Source organism: Cherax quadricarinatus, chromosome 3, assembly GCF_038502225.1.
Source record: "Cherax quadricarinatus isolate ZL_2023a chromosome 3, ASM3850222v1, whole genome shotgun sequence".
Taxonomy (NCBI): Eukaryota; Metazoa; Arthropoda; class Malacostraca; order Decapoda; family Parastacidae; genus Cherax; species Cherax quadricarinatus.
The window spans coordinates 31,599,860-31,617,751 of record NC_091294.1 but is presented as its reverse complement, the minus strand read 5'-3'; the positions used below and the strand labels follow the sequence as shown (position 1 = coordinate 31,617,751).

General features: G+C 45.1%; 1 protein-coding gene across 4 annotated transcripts in view; it reads left to right on the top strand.

Annotated features, from left to right (window-relative positions):
* LOC128684074 (cell adhesion molecule Dscam2) overlaps window positions 1-17,892 on the top strand; it is a 1,056,358-nt gene that overhangs the window by 421,197 nt on the left and 617,269 nt on the right. For all 4 annotated transcript variants that reach the window (XR_011392763.1, XM_070091160.1, XM_070091153.1 and 1 more), the window contains exons 2-4: window positions 200-366; window positions 14,648-14,804; window positions 16,012-16,173. Coding sequence is in view for 3 of the 4 variants with exons in the window: in XM_070091160.1 (XP_069947261.1) it covers window positions 200-366; window positions 14,648-14,804; window positions 16,012-16,173 (486 nt within the window). In the remaining variant the exon portion in view is untranslated. The remainder of the gene's footprint in view (window positions 1-199; window positions 367-14,647; window positions 14,805-16,011; window positions 16,174-17,892) is intronic.

Here is a 17,892-nt window from a genome sequence, read left to right as displayed (position 1 = left end):
TGATACCACACTGACAGTTTGTGTTCCACTGACGTGGTCTTGATACCACACTGACAGTTTGTGTTCCATTGACGTGGTCTTGATACCACACTGACAGTTTGTGTTCCACTGACGTAGTCTTCACACACCGCTGTGATCTTGCCTTCCTGAGGTCGTTCCACAGAGAGTACTGACACAGTTTTCTCTGTCTCTCCTACAGGAGGCGCAGCAGCAGGAAGGGCCACACAGGGCCCCACCTTCACCCAGGAACCACCTAGACACCTGCACTTCACTAACACCTCCGGTGCCACTGTCACCTGTGTAGCAGAGGGAGTACCCACCCCAACCCTCACCTGGACCTACCATGATGGTCGTCCCCTGGACCAGGTGAGTGTGTGTGTGTGTTTGTGTGTGGGTGTGTGTGTGTGTGTGTGTGTGTGTGTGTGTGTGTGTGTGTGTGTGTGTGTGTGTGTGTGTGTGTGTGTGTGTGTGTGTGTGTGTGCTTCCTTCCACATCTCTGGCAGCTGCTCCGAATTAATCGACTTGCTAAAGACTGTAGATAAGGGTTCACACAGTGTTTCTGTCACGTCTCAAAACCCATAGAAAAATGATATCTAATTACATTGCTTTTGAGGTATCTAGCTTGCTCTCGTAACTTATGATGTGTGTATTGTGTACAGTAGTCGCTAGTGAACTTTCTATTTCTATCTCTGGTAACGTCCCTTTATCCTCCAAGAAAAATTCTTCAGATGTTTTGTTCATCTCCAAGCAGTCTTCCTGGTCATTGTGTATGAGTTCTTCCTTATAGTGTAGCTGCGTATCAACTTTCATTCATATTCATTGTTATGTCATTCTGAAATTGTTGCTTAGTTTTCTGTCTGCCGGTGCGTGTTCATTTCTGCTTGCTTTCCTGTTCTCCAGCGTTCTTGCTTTCAATATATTTTTTAGCATGCTCTTGCATTTTTTGCCTTTGACTCCCTGTGCCTCCGGGAGGACCTTGGGCTGGCACTGTTCCTACCATTACTTCTTCTCTTGCTGGGAATTAATCTCTACTCTGCCTCCCGGCACTTTCCAGTTACATTCTCCATCATTTCGTTCATGGTCTTTTCTTCTGGTTTCCCTTCCCGATGCACTTCATTCAGGTAGTGCCTCATACCCGTTTAGTCTCTCCTCTTTTGAAGTCAGATTTCTTCCTTCCCGTGGTGTGTGTGTCTCTCTGTCTCTCTCCTTGCATACTCACACAGTATTCGTGTATTCGTCACTCAGCACCGTGTGTATATGTGTGAGAGTCTGTGTGTGTGTGTGTGTGTGTATGTGTGTACTCACCTAGTTGTACTTACCTAGTTGAGGTTGCGGGGGTCGAGTCCGAGCTCCTGGCCCCGCCTCTTCACTGATCGCTACTAGGTCACTCTCTCTGAACCGTGAGCTTTATCATACCTCTGCTTAAAGCTATGTATGGATCCTGCCTCCACTACATCGCTTCCCAAACTATTCCACTTACTGACTACTCTGTGGCTGAAGAAATACTTCCTAACATCCCTGTGATTCATCTGTGTCTTCAACATCCAACTGTGTCCCCTTGTTACTGTGTCCAATCTCTGGAACATCCTGTCTTTGTCCACCTTGTCAATTCCTCTCAGTATTTTGTATGTCGTTATCATGTCCCCCCTATCTCTCCTGTCCTCCAGTGTCGTCAGGTTGATTTCCCTTAACCTCTCCTCGTAGGACATACCTCTTAGCTCTGGGACTAGTCTTGCTGCAAACCTTTGCACTTTCTCTAGTTTCTTTACGTGCTTGGCTAGGTGTGGGTTCCAAACTGGTGCCGCATACTCCAATATGGGCCTAACGTACACGGTGTACAGGGTCCTGAACGATTCCTTATTAAGATGTCGGAATGCTGTTCTGAAGTTTGCTAGGCGCCCATATGCTGCAGCAGTTATTTGATTGATGTGCGCTTCAGGAGATATGCCTGGTGTTATACTCACCCCAAGATCTTTTTCCTTGAGTGAGGTTTGTAGTCTCTGGGCCCCTAGACTGTACTCCGTCTGCGGTCTTCTTTGCCCTTCCCCAATCTTCATGACTTTGCACTTGGTGGGATTGAACTCCAGGAGCCAATTGCTGGACCAGGTCTGCAGCCTGTCCAGATCCCTTTGTAGTTCTGCCTGGTCTTCGATCGAGTGAATTCTTCTCATCAACTTCACGTCATCTGCAAACAGGGGCACCTCAGAGTCTATTCCTTCCGTCATGTCGTTCACAAATACCAGAAACAGCACTGGTCCTAGGACTGACCCCTGTGGGACCCCGCTGGTCACATGTGCCCACTCTGACACCTCGCCACGTACCATGACTCGCTGCCGTCTTCCTGACAAGTATTCCCTGATCCATTGTAGTGCCTTCCCTGTTATCCCTGCTTGGTCCTCCAGTTTTAGCACCAATCTCTTGTGTGGAACTGTGTCAAACGCCTTCTTGCAGTCCAAGAATATGCAATCCACTCACCCCTCTCTCTTTTGTCTTACTGCTGTCACCATGTCATAGAACTCCAGTATGTTTGTGACACAGGGTTTCCCGTCCCTGAAACCATGTTGGCTGCTGTTGATGAGATCATTCCTTTCTAGGTGTTCCACCACTCTTCTCCTGATAATCTTCTCCATGACTTTGCATACTATGCATGTCAGTGACACTGGTCTGTAGTTTAATGCTTCATGTCTGTCTCCTTTTTTAAAGACTGGGACTACATTTGCTGTCTTCCATGCCTCAGGCAATCTCCCTGTTTCGATAGATATATTGAATATTGTTGTTAGGGGTACACATAGCGCCTCTGCTCCCTCTCTCAATACCCATGGGGAGATGTTATCTGGCCCCATTGCCTTTGAGGTATCTAGCTCACTCAGAAGCCTCTTCACTTCTTCCTCTGTTGTGAGCACTGTGTCCAGCACTTGGTGGTGTGCCCCACCTCTCCGTCTTTCTGGAGCCCCTTCTGTCTCCTCTGTGAACACTTCTTTGAATCTCTTGTTGACTTCCTCACATACTTCACGGTCATTTCTTGTTGTCTCTCCTCCTTCCTTCCTTAGCCTGATTACCTGGTCCTTGACTGTTGTTTTCCTCCTGATGTGGCTGTACAACAGTTTCGGGTCAGATTTGGCTTTCGCTGCTATGTCATTTTCATATTGTCTTTGGGCCTCCCTTCTTATCTGTGCATATTCGTTTCTGGCTCTACGACTGCTCTCCTTATTCTCCTGGGTCCTTTGCCTTCTATATTTCTGTGTGTGTGTGTGTGTGTGTGTGTGTGTGTGTGTGTGTGTGTGTGTGTGTGTGTGTGTGTGTGTGTGTGTGTGTGTGTGTGTGTGTACGTTTATCTATTTCTCTGTCTCTCTCTCTTTTTACCTTCCCTCTTTCCACATTCGTCGTCAACAACAGGAAGACCATTAAGTTACCACAATCAGAAATGTATGTTGCACATTACCTGCTTGTTTTCCATGTGGCTGCTACACGTCTTCTGACCGCATTATGATCTTAATATTGTTTGAGGAATTGTTCTGTTTGTCTGCTCAATGACGCGCTTTTGTGTTTATAATTCTCATTGGATATCTGTCGAATAATGTGCATGATATATCTGTCTGTGATTACCTAACTGTATTGTGTGTGTGTATGTGTGTGTGTGTGTGTGTGTGTGTGTGTGTGTGTGTGTGTGTGTGTGTGTGTGTGTGTGTGTGTGTGTGTGTGTGTGTGTACTCACCTAATTGTACTCACCTAATTGTTGTTTCAGGGGTCGAGACTCAGCTTCTGGCCCCGCCTCTTCACTGAACGCTACTAGGTCCTCTCTCTCCCTGCTCCATGAGCTTTATCATACCTCGTCTTAAAGCTATGTATGGTTCCTGCCTCCACTATATCGCTCGCCAGACTGTTCCACTTCCTGACCACTCTATGACTGAAGAAATGCTTCCTAACATCCCTGTGACTCATCTGAGTCTTTAACTTCCAAGAGTGACCCCTTGTTTCTGTGTCCCATCTCTGGAACATCTTGTCCCTGTCCACCTTGTCTGTTCCACGCAGTATTTTTTATGTCGTTATCATGTCTCCCCTATCCCTCCTGTTCTGTGTGTGTGTGTATGTGTGCAGACCAATTTGGACTTACCTATTTGTGGTTGAAGGGGTCGATTCAAAGCTCCTGGTCCCGCCTCCTCTCTGGTCGTTACTAGGTTCACTCTCTCCCTCCCTAGATTTATCGTATTTTTTCTTAAAGCTATGTATGGATCCTATCTCTACTACATCACTCTCCAGATTGTTCCACTTTCTAACATATCTATGACTGAAGAAATACTTCCTAACATCTCTGTGACTCATCTAAGTCTTCAACTTCCAGTTGTGACCCTTTGTTGCAGTGTCCCATCTCTGAAACACCTGTCCCTATTCACCTTGTCAAATCCTCTCAGTATTTTATATGTCGTTATCATGTCCCCCATCCTTTATGTCCTCCAGTGTGTCAGGTCGATTTTCCTTAACCTTTCCTCATAGAACATACCCCTTAACTCCGGGACCACTCTTGTTGCAAACATTTGCACTTTCTCTAATTTCTCGACGTGCTTGACCAGGTGTGAGTTCCAAACTGGTGCTGCGTACTCCAGTATGAGCCTGACGTACACGTTGTGCAGAGTCTTGAACGATTCCTGCCTGAAATATACCTGGAGAGGGTTTCGGGGATCAGCGCCCCCGCGGCTCGGTCTGAGACCAGGCCTCGTGGTGGATCAGGATCTCATCAACCAGGCTGTTACTACTGGCCGTACGCAAACTGACGTACGAGCCACAGCCCGGCTGGTCACGTACTGACTTTAGGTACCTGTCCAGCGCCTTCTTGAAGACAGCCAGGGGTCTACTTTTAATCCCCATTATGTATGCTGGGAAGCAGTTGAACAGTCTTGGGCCCCTGACACTTACTGTGTTGTCTCACAGTCTACTCGTGGCTTTTTAGTAGGGAATTGTTGCATCTTCCGTCGAGTCTTTTGCTTTCATCGCGAGTGATTTTCGTGTGAAAGTTTGGTACCAGTCCCTCTAGGATTTTCCAAGTGTATATTATCACGTATCTTTCTCGCCTGCGTTCCAGGGAATACAAATCAAGGGGCTTCAACCGTTCCCAGTAATTTTGGAGCTTTATCGTTCTTACGTGTGCCGTGAAAGTTCTTTGTACACTCACCAGGTCTGCAATTTCTCCAGCCTTGAAGGTGGCAGTTAGTGTACAGCAGTATTCCAGCCTAGAGAGAACAAACGATTTGAAGAGAATCATTATGTGCTTGGCGTCCCTAGTTCTGAAGGTTTTTCTTATCCATCTTATCATTTTTCTAGATATGGTAGATACATTGTTGTTGTCTTTGAAGGTGAGATCCTCTGACATTATCACTCCCAGGTCTTTCACATTACTTCTTCGCTTTATTGTATGGTTAGAATTTGTTGTATACCATGATACAGTTTTAATTTCCTCAAGTTTTCTGTATCTGAGTAGTTGAAATTTCTCTTCATTGAACTTCATATTGTTTTGAGTGGCCCACTTCCCCCGGTATAGTGACGTGTTAGTCTGGTGTGGCTGGTGTTGTGATTCTTGATGTACTTCCCGGTATAGTGACGTGTTAGTCTGGTGTGGCTGGTGTTGTGGTTCCTGATGTTCTTCCCGGCACAGTGACGTGTTAGTCTGGTGTGGCTGGTGTTGTGGTTCCTGATGTACTTCCCGGTATAGTGACGTGTTAGTCTGGTGTGGCTGGTGTTGTGGTTCCTGATGTACTTCCCGGTATAGTGACGTGTTAGTCTGGTGTGGCTGGTGTTGTGTTTCCTGATGTTCTTCCCGGTACAGTGACGTGTTAGTCTGGTGTGGCTGGTGTTGTGGTTCCTAATGTACTTCCCGGTATAGTGACGTGTTAGTCTGGTGTGGCTGGTGTTGTGGTTCCTGATACACTTCCCGGTATAGTGACGTGTTAGTCTGGTGTGGCTGGTGTTGTGGTTCCTGATGTACTCCCCGGTATAGTGACGTGTCAGTCTGGTGTGGCTGGTGTTGTGGTTCCTAATGTACTCCCCGGTATAGTGACGTGTTAGTCTGGTGTGGCTGGTGTTGTGGTTCCTAATGTACTCCCCGGTATAGTGACGTGTTAGTCTGGTGTGGCTGGTGTTGTGGTTCCTAATGTACTCCCCGGTATAGTGACGTGTTAGTCTGGTGTGGCTGGTGTTGTGGTTCCTGATGTACTTCCCGGTATAGTGACGTGTTAGTCTGGTGTGGCTGGTGTTGTGGTTCTTGATGTTCTTCCCGGTATAGTGACGTGTTAGTCTGGTGTGGCTGGTGTTGTGGTTCCTGATGTTCTTCCCGGTATAGTGACGTGTTAGTCTGGTGTGGCTGGTGTTGTGGTTCCTGATGTACTTCCCGGTATAGTGACGTGTTAGTCTGGTGTGGCTGGTGTTGTGGTTCCTGATGCACTTCCCGGTATAGTGACGTGTTAGTCTGGTGTGGCTGGTGTTGTGGTTCCTGATGTACTCCCCGGTATAGTGACGTGTCAGTCTGGTGTGGCTGGTGTTGTGGTTCCTAATGTACTCCCCGGTATAGTGACGTGTTAGTCTGGTGTGGCTGGTGTTGTGGTTCCTGATGTACTCCCCGGTATAGTGACGTGTTAGTCTGGTGTGGCTGGTGTTGTGGTTCCTGATGTACTTCCCGGTATAGTGACGTGTTAGTCTAGAGTGGCTGGTGTTGTGGTTCCTAATGTACTTCCCGGTATAGTGACGTGTTAGTCTGGTGTGGCTGGTGTTGTGGTTCCTAATGTACTTCCCGGTATAGTGACGTGTTAGTCTGGTGTGGCTGGTGTTGTGGTTCCTAATGTACTTCCCGGTATAGTGACGTGTTAGTCTGGTGTGGCTGGTGTTGTGGTTCCTGATGTACTCCCCGGTATAGTGACGTGTTAGTCTGGTGTGGCTGGTGTTGTGGTTCCTGATGTACTCCCCGGTATAGTGACGTGTTAGTCTGGTGTGGCTGGTGTTGTGGTTCCTGATGTACTTCCCGGTATAGTGACGTGTTAGTCTAGAGTGGCTGGTGTTGTGGTTCCTAATGTACTTCCCGGTATAGTGACGTGTTAGTCTGGTGTGGCTGGTGTTGTGGTTCCTGATGTACTTCCCGGTATAGTGACGTGTTAGTCTGGTGTGGCTGGTGTTGTGGTTCCTAATGTACCTCCCGGTATAGTGACGTGTTAGTCTGGTGTGGCTGGTGTTGTGGTTTCTGATGTACTCACACGGCACAGTGACGTGTTAGTCTGGTGTGGCTGGTGTTGTGGTTCCTAATGTACTTCCCGGCATAGTGACGTGTTAGTCTGGTGTGGCTGGTGTTGTGGTTCTTGATGTTCTTCCCGGTATAGTGACGTGTTAGTCTGGTGTGGCTGGTGTTGTGGTTCCTGATGTACTTCCCTGCATAGTGACGTGTTAGTCTGGTGTGGCTGGTGTTGTGGTTCTTGATGTTTTTCCCGGTATAGTGACGTGTTAGTCTGGTGTGGCTGGTGTTGTGGTTTCTGATGTACTCACCCGGCACAGTGACGTGTTAGTCTGGTGTGGCTGGTGTTGTGGTTCCTAATGTACTTCCCGGTATAGTGACGTGTTAGTCTGGTGTGGCTGGTGTTGTGGTTCCTAATGTACTTCCCGGTATAGGGACGTGTTAGTCTGGTGTGGCTGGTGTTGTGGTTCCTGATGTACTTCCCGGTATAGTGACGTGCTGGTCTGGTGTGGCTGGTGTTGTGGTTCCTGATGTACTTCCCGGTACAGTGACGTGTTAGTCTGGTGTGGCTGGTGTTGTGGTTCCTAATGTACTTCCCGGTATAGTGACGTGTTAGTCTGGTGTTGTGGTTCCTGATGTACTTCCCGGTATAGTGACGTGTTAGTCTGGTGTGGCTGGTGTTGTGGTTCCTAATGTACTTCCCGGTATAGTGACGTGTTAGTCTGGTGTGGATGGTGTTGTGGTTCCTGATGTACTTCCCAGTATAGTGACGTGTTAGTCTGGTGTGGCTGGTGTTGTGGTTCCTGATGTACTTCCCGGTATAGTGACGTGTTAGTCTTGTGTGGCTGGTGTTGTGGTTCCTGATGTACTTCCCGGTATAGTGACGCGTTAGTCTGGTGTGGCTGGTGTTGTGGTTCCTGATGTACTTCCCGGTATAGTGGCGTGTTAGTCTGGTGTGGCTTGTGTTGTGGCTCCTAATGTACTTCCCGGTATAGTGACGTGTTAGTCTGGTGTGGCTGGTGTTGTGGTTTATGATGTACTTCCCGGTATAGTGACGTGTTAGTCTGGTGTGGCTGGTGTTGTGGTTCCTGATGTACTTCCCGGTATAGTGACGTGTTAGTCTGGTGTGGCTGGTGTTGTGGTTCCTGATGTACTTCCCGGTATAGTGACGTGTTAGTCTTGTGTGGCTGGTGTTGTGGTTCCTGATGTACTCACCCGGCACAGTGACGTGTTAGTCTGGTGTTCCTTGGTGTGCCGGTGTTGTGGCCAACGTGCTTCCCCTTGCCACACATCTGGAAGTTAATAGGTTTCCTCCTGGAATGTAGATTGTGCCTCGTGAGGTCCTCCTAATTCTGCTAACGTAGGGTGTTTTTGCGTGCTGATTGGTCGACAATCTGACCTCTCAATCAGAGTTTTATGATGAAGAGTGCCTTTGATCCTATCACGCCCGTGCCCAGGTGCAACTATAGGCGACTCCAAACCTACGATCACATTCTCAGTATATTTTGAGATAACAGTAGAAATGTGTGCTGTTAATAGGCGGTCGTGAACCCCTATACAGGTTCTAACTTCGGCCTGGAAGTGTTGTTATTGTCTCGGGTATTTGATTTTCTCCTGTCGGGAAATTCTCATGTGTAGCCTGGTTCCTAATATTAAGTGCAAGTTAGCCTGTGACACAGTACTGTTTCCATAGAATTGGGCTACACCTAGTCATTAGGAGTACTTCCCTTCCACACACAGTTGGATGCTAATGTTAGTCCTGTGTGGTGGCCAATAGTTCCCCGGAGTTCAAGGTTCGGCTGACCACAACCTTCCCCATCGTGATCATGGTTTAGGTTGTGCGTAGGGAGCGATACACACACACACACACACACACACACACACACACACACACACACACACACACACACACACACACACACACACATATATACATATATATATATATATATATATATATATATATATATATATATATATATATATATATATATATATGTATGTGTGTGCAAAGTTGTGTAAAGCACCCTTCTGGCAAGACAGTGATGGAGTGAATGATGGTGAAAGTTTTTCATTTTCGGGCCACCCTGCCTTGGTGGGAATCGGCCAGTGTGATAATAAATAATAATAAATATATATATATATATATATATATATATATATATATATATATATATATATATATATATATATATATATATATATATATATATATAGTCAAGCTGGGATGGCTCCATCGCTGAAAGGTGCTTGCCAACATGCTCAGGGCTGCAACATCAGACAGGGAGATTGCCCGTCTCCAGGCTGTGAGCGCACCTCACTCCGGGGACTTCCTCCAAACAGTTCCCAGATCGGCAATGGGAACGCGCCTCGACTCTAAGACCCTCCATATTGCAGTGGCTCTGCGACTTGCTGCCCCAATTCACACGGAATATACGTGTATTTGCGGCGATGAGCAAGCTGACCAATATGGTCTGCATAATCTTAACCGTTCCAAAACCAAGGGCTGGCATGCAAGACACAATGAGGTCAACGACATCATAAAGAGAACCCTTGCTACAGCTGGATGCCCAGCTGAGAGGGAGCCCCGATCACCAGCAGCCAACAATACCCACAACCCAGCAAACCGCCCCGACAGGATCACAATCTATCCTTGGAAAAATGGTAAGGTCTTAGCATGGAACTATACCTGTGTGTCCACACTGGCGGACACTTATATCCATCACAGTGTTGGGCGACAGGGAGGAGCTGCCGACCACAGGGAGGAGTACAAGATCAGCAAGTACACGGACATAAACCAACAGTATCAATTTGTCCCAGTGGGATCAGAGACCTTGGGATCATGGGGAAAACATGCCACACGTTTTCTTAAAGAACTGGGTTCCAGAATCATCGACACCACCAGAGACCCAAGGGCAGCCACTTTCATGTTCCAGCGCCTCAGCGTGGCCATCCAGAGGGAAAATGCATGCTGCATACTGGGCTCGCGTCCGGCTTCGGAGGAGCTGGAGGAGATTCATAACCTTTGATATATTGTACCAATGTATTCATGTCTGTGTTTTCTATCAATGTATTCTGTCTATTAACAAAGATCACATGTAGCTTAAAAATATAGGGGATGGTAGGAGAAGAAAATATTCACACAGCTCCGGGGAGAACCTTGAATTTTCCCTGATATATATATATATATATATATATATATATATATATATATATATATATATATATATATATATATATATATATGGTCCTTCTGTTAAATGGATGCACGGCACCAGACCCAGCAGCACAAGCTAGTCAGGTTCAACTCACACCCACCCACACCCACTCATGTATTTATCTAACCTATTTTTAAAACTACACAACGTTTTATCCTGAATAGCTGTACTCGGAAGTTTGTTCCACTCATCCACGACTCTATTACCAAACCAGTGCTTTCCTATATCCTTCCTGAATCTGAATTTTTCCAACTTGAAACCATTGCTGCGAGTCCTGTCTGGGCTGGAAATTTTCAGCGCACTATTTACATCCCCTTTATTTATTCCTGTTTTCCATTTATACACCTCGATCATATTCCCCCTAATTCTACGCCTTTCGAGAGAGGGCAGTTTCAGGGCCCTCAGTCTATCCTCATATGGAAGATTTCTGATACATGGGATCATCTTTGTCATCCTCCTCTGTACGTTTTCCAGAGCATTTATATCCATTCTGCAATACGGTGACCAGAACTGAGCGGCATAGTCTAAATGAGGCCTAACCAAGGATATATAGAGTTGAAGAACAACCTGAGGGCTTCTATTATTTATACTTCTAGATATGAAACCAAGAATTCTGTTAGCTTTATTGTGAACACTAATGCACTGTTGTCTTGGTTTTAGATTACTGCTAAGCAGAACTCCTAAATCCTTTTTGCAATCAGTAGTATTAAGATCTACATTATTTAGTTTATATGTGGCATGGTTATTTAACTGTCCAGCATTTAGAACTTTGCATTTTGTCAATATTAAATTACATCTGCCACTTCTCCGACCATTGCATCAGTCAATCAAATCATCCTGGAGTACTCTAGTGTCCTCATGAGAATGAATTGGACGGCCTATTTTGGTGTCATCAGCAAATTTGCTTATGTCGCTATTTATTCCCTCATCATGTCGTTTATGTAAATTGTGAACAACAAAGGACCCAACACTGACCCCTGAGGAACACCGCTTGTGACGTGCCTCCATTCTGATTTCTCCCCATTTATGCAAACTCTCTGCTGTCTATTTGTCAGCCGTGCCTCTACCCAGAAAAAAAATTTCTCCTATTCCGTGTGCCTTAAGTTTCCACAATAGCCTCTGATGTGGAACTCTATCGAAAGCCTTACTGAAGTCCATATACACAATATCATATTCATTACCATGATCAACCTCCTCAAACACCTTAGTGAAAAAAGTTAGTAAATTCGTAAGACAGGAACGCCCCTTTGTAAAACCGTGTTGAGATTCATTAATCAAACTGTGCCTATCAAGATGGCTACGAATTGCTTCGGCAATTATTGATTCCATAAATTTTCCCACTATGGAGGTAAGGCTTATTGGTCTATAGTTTGAATCCAAGGACCTGTCACCTGCTTTGTAAACAGGTATTACATTTGCCATTTTCCACTTATCAGGCACTATGCCAGTTTGTAGTGATATGTTAAAAAGATTAGCCAAAGGTATGCTAAGTTCCTCTATACATTCCTTTAACACCCTTGCAAACAGTTCATCAGGGCCTGGGGATTGTTAGATTTTAGTTTCTCTATTTGTCTGAGGACCATGTCACTAGTTACCGCAATCGCAATCATCCTGTTCTACATAATCTATTATTTCAGGAATATCGCTCGTATTTTCCCGGGTGAAAACTGAGAGGAAGTAGGTATTGAGAATTTCACACATATCCTTATCACTGTCAGTGATCTGACCAGAGTTACTCTTAAGTGGGCCAATCTTGCCCCTAATCTTACTTCTGTATACCTGAAAGAACCCTTTTGGGTTAGTCTTTGAATCCCTTGCAACCTTAGCCTCATAATCCCTTTTTGCTTTTCTTATTCCTTTCTTTATTTCTCTCTTTAATTGAATATATTGATTTCTTAACTGCCCACTCCCTCTTTTGATACGCCTATATATGCCTCTCTTTTGACCAATGAGATGTTTTAATCCATTGTTCATCCATTTTTGGATCGTTTTTGTTAGATCTAATTTCCATACTCGGAACAAAAGTTGTCTGGGCAGCTAGAACTATGCTCTGAAAAACGTCATATTGGCAACCAAGATCACCTACCTGATCCATAGTCAGGACATCCCAATTTAGCCCACCCAAGTAATTTTTCAGTCAAATGAAGTCGGCCAAGCGAAAATCTGGGACAGAGATTTGATTGTAGTTATCTGGGTAATTCCATGATATATTGAAACTAAGTGATTTGTGATCACTTTCCCCAAGCTCATCATTAACCTCAAGATTATTAATTAGTGAATCTTTGTTGGCAAGAACCAAGTCAAGTAGATTGTTTCCTCTAGTTGGTTCTGTCACAACCTGTTCTAAAAATCAATCCTGAACCGTATCAAGAAAGTCACTAGACTCAAGATTTCCTGTCATATTGTTCCAATCAATTTGTCTAAAGTTAAAATCTCCCATTATCACAACATTTTCATATCTAGATGCCTTATAAATTTCCATTACAGCTTACTGCACTCCCTATCAAGGTTTGGGGGCCTATAAATCGCACCCAAAATTAATTTGTCACGTCCCTCGAGAAACTGTGCGGTTATTTGTGTGGGTTATTTGTGTATCGTTCCAGTCACGGTATTGTGCCTTTTTTTGTTATCTATATTACCTGCACTTGCAAGTAATCTTAGCTCATCTATCTTATTTCTTGGACTCCTACTGTTTGTATAGTAAACCTTAAGGGAGCTAGTCACTCGTTGCCCTCTACTATCTTTCTTTGTTGATCATTTAATTTGTCATTACTAGCAACTTTATTTTGAATATTGTCCTTTAAACATATCCCTGAGGTATCCCGATAATAACTGCTGTTTTTAACCCTAATGCTGCAGCCTGATTGTTTCCCACAAACACCCATACCTCTATAATCTATCAGTTTAAATTCCTTGACAAGTCATCAGTTACCCTCTCAATTGAATTGGCTAATGAAACCACTCCATCCCCAGAGAGATGAACCCCATCCCTTGCATACATATCACGTTTGCCAAACAGTAGGCCCCAGTTATCAATGAATGGGATTGCAAGTTCCTTGTAGTACCTGTCTAGCCAGCAATTTATACCAATTGCCCTAGACATCCATTCATTGCCCACTCCCTTTCTAGGCAAGATGCTACATATGACTGGGATCCCTCCCTTAGACCTAACTACTTCTATGGCTGACCTGTACTTATCCAGCAGCTCCTCTCTCCTGCCCTTCCCAATGTCATTACCCCCAGCACTAAGACAGATAATGGGCTTGTTCCCATTACCTGCCATAATATTATCCAACCTGCTGACTATGTCACCAACACCAGCTCCAGGAAGGCACACTCTCTGTCTGACCTTTCTGTCTCTGTTACAAAATGCACGGTCCATATATCTTACCTGAGAATCGCCTACTATTAAAATATTATTACCTTGATTAGCAGGGGAATCAGTGGTACCTTCATCCTCACTAACCACTGAAGTACACTCGTCTTGGAGAACAGAAAATCTATTTCCTACCTTCACATCTTCTCTATTAACTCTCCTCATCTTTCTTCTTCCTGAAATGTGAACCACTTGCCACTTAAAGTGGCTACCACTATCACTGCTGGTGACCATTCCTTCCTTACCAGCTAAATCCTTCTCACATTCGCTCCCAAACTCATCTAGGCGAAGCTTCAGCCTCCTATTTTCCTCCTGAAGAAGTAGAATCTCCTTCTTCAACACTTGAACCTGAGATTCTAAAACACTACAACAAGCCATGGTGCTTGGTAACAGCCCACGCTAACTCCCAAGAGCTTAGGCAGGTATGACCGCAGGTGACCACTGACCTCAGCGTACTAACGGTGTATGACCACTGCCATACAGCATTTAATCAAATGAAATATTTAACCACAAGGTAAATCTTACCCTATTTACTTTGTCTAACAGAGTACACTATCACCACTAACACTACACCGACTTCACTATACTGCTCATATATATACACCGCGGAGTGCATGTACACTGAGACCTCCATGCAGAGTTTACCTTTCTCTCTCAATGGGATTAAAGTATTTTTAAGTGGGTAATGAACAGGTGATGTACAGTCTCAATGAGCACTGTGCCGTCGCCAGGCTTTGCACAGGTATAAAACCTGGCGGAGGTAGTACTACCACTCCAACTACCCCCATCCCCGCCCGTTCACCACCACCACTACTAACACCACCATCTTCCTCACCACAGGTGGAAGGCGTGGTACAGGTGGCAGAGAATGGTTCACTGGTGTTCCCACCGTTCCCAGCACACCTGTACAACGCCCACGTACACGCTGCCACGTACACCTGCCGTGCCTCCTCCCCCGCTGGCACCCTCCTGGCCACCCCCGTCATAGTCCGTGCTGGTACGTGACATTCTAGTGCTTGTGCATGCTTGTGTTCTAAGGCTCCGTCTTAGGTACTAACGTACATTATGTTTACATGGATTTCTAGTACTTCCTAGCACGTATTTAGTGTTATTCTCGTCCGTAACACGTGCGTTCTAGTGAGTTGCTTTCAAGAACTTCCTTGTACTTTTTTGTTGTATGTAATTATTCCTATCTTAAGCTTGGTACATTAACGTACATGTCCGTACATAGGTCTCTAGCACCTCCATATATATGTAAGTATATATATATATATATATATATATATATATATATATATATATATATATATATATATATATATATATATATATATATATATATATATATATATATATATATATATATATATATATATATATATATATATATATATATATATATATATATATATATATATATATATATATATATATATATATATATATTGTTCATGACCCTCTAGTGGCATATTCCGACTGGATCTCAAGCGATTATGATGACATGTTGGTGACTGATGGAAGAGGTTGGGGGAGAGTAAAGGAGAAGGTAGGGACTGTGGGAGAAGGAAGAGAGGAAAAAAAAACAGAAGACAGTGGTAAGAAAAAACAACAATTACAATAATAATGAAATAATAATTGCAATAATAATAATAATAGCAACAACAACAACGATAATAATAATAATAATAATAATAATAATAATAATAATAATAATAATAATAATAATAATAGTGTTTATCAGGTAAATCCAGCTAGTAATTAATTTATGTTTTCTTAAGCAAATTGTTTTGTAAGTAAACTGTAGAAGTGTTAAGAGTAATTAGGTGAAAGGCTGGTAATTAGATCATTCACGTCGCGTCTGGGGAAAGAGAAGGTAATTAGCGGGGACCTGAGGTAATTAGCCAAACATTTAATCGCTTAAATACCTGGAAAGATTTTTTTGGAGTGTTGACAGTTGTTTTGGGAGACAGGTATTGTAAAGACTCTTTGAGACAGGTGTTGTGAAGACTCATAGTTGTTGTGAGAGACATGATGTGATGACTTTTTGACAAGTGTTGTGGAAGACAGGTGTTGTGGAAACTTTTTGACAGGTGTTATGAAGACCTACAGGTGTTGTGAGAGGCAGGTGTTGTGGGAGACAGTTGCTTTTAATAAGCAAGCCCTGTGAATTTTAATTAACAGATGTTTTTTGCACGTGTTGACAGTTGTTGTGGGGGAGTACGAGGTGCAGGTGTACGACCAACTGGTGATGTCTGGCAACACTGCCGTGCTGAGGTGCGCCGTACCTTCCTACGTGAGGGAGCACGTGACTGTTACCTCTTGGCTGCACGACAACACCTTCAACATCTACCCTTCCCTGCACGGCGGTAAGTACCCTTCCCTGCACGGTGATAAGTAACCTTCCCTGCGAGGCGGTAAGTACCTTTCCCTACAGGGTGGTAAGTACCCTTCCCTGCACGGTGGTAAGTACCCTCCCCTGCACGGTGGTAAGTACCCTCCCCTGCACGGCGGTAAGTACCCTTCCCTGCACGGCGGTAAGTACCCTTCCCTGCACGGCGGTAAGTACCCTTCCCTGCACGGCGGTAAGTACCCTTCCCTGCACGGCGGTAAGTACCCTTCCCTGCACGGCGGCAAGTACCCTTCCCTGCACGGTGGTGAGTACCCTTCCCTGCACGGTGGTAAGTACCCTTCCCTGCACGGCGGTAAGTACCCTTCCCTGCACGGCGGCAAGTACCCTTCCCTGCACGGTGGTGAGTACCCTTCCCTGCACGGTGGTAAGTACCCTTCCCTGCACGGTGGTAAGTACCCTTCCCTGCACGGCGGTAAGTACCCTTCCCTGCACGGTGATAAGTACCCTTCCCTGCACGGCGGTAAGTACCCTTCCCTGCACGGTGGTAAGTACCCTTCCCTGCACGGTGGTAAGTACCCTTCCCTGCACGGTAGTAAGTACCCTTCCCTGCACGGCGGTAAGTACCCTTCCCTGCACGGCGGTAAGTACCCTTCCCTGCACGGTGGTAAGTACCCTTCCCTGCACGGTGGTAAGTACGCTTCCTTGCACGGCGGTAAGTACCCTTCCCTGCACGGCGGTAAGTACCCTTCCCTGCAAGGTGGTAAGTACCCTTCCTTGCACGGCGGTAAGTACCCTTCCCTGCACGGCGGTAAGCACCCTTCCCTGCACGGCGGTAAGTACCCTTCCTTGCACGGCGGTAAGTACCCTTCCCTGCACGGCGGTAAGTACCCTTCCTTGCACGGCGGTAAGCACCACTTTCTTCCTCCCCCTCCGTGCACGGCAGTACATCCTGTGCTCCTCTGTGCACGGCAGTACATCCTGTGCTCCTCTGTGCACGGCAGTACATCCTGTGCTCCTCTGTGCACGTAGAGTTAGAATTTAATCCCACAAGACACAGTGCACAGTTATAATTACACTCGACAGAGTCATCGAAATTTTCGTTCATGCTGGAAATTTTAAGACACGTTTCGCTCAGCAATGAGCGAAACACGTCCCTGTTGTTCCCTTGTCGTTTTGTTGGATTAGTTGCCAGGCCTTGTGCAGGCCTTGGAAAGACCTGTGTTGAGAGTAGTGACCTGTAGTGGCCTGTGTTGACAGTAGTGACCTGCAGAGTCACGGTCAAGCTAACTAAAAGAGAATTTATAACGTACATGATTGAAGCTAGAAGGAGAGGTCATCTGTCCATCCAGCCGATGGTAGGTACGCTGCCCTCAGACTACAACGTAAGGTCAACCATCCACTACAGCATAGGTATCTGACCCTATTTTAGGTAAGGTAAGGTATTAGGTATCTGATAAGTACCTGATCTTAGTTTTTAACCCTAAATGAACTTCATTTGTAACCCTATATGGATTTGTAATTATACCGGCTTCAACAAGATATAAAGTCTTTTTATATCATTATATATGTTTTCCATTGCAATATTAATATATTTTCAAAATTCTATATGCCTCGAGACAATGAAGTGCAGAAAATATCTTATATATGAGAAAATGGTTGTGTGGGTGGTGATCTGGGTTCGAATCCTGGCTGGCTGTGATATTTCTTAGTGTATTTCTCCGCTTGTTTCCGCGAT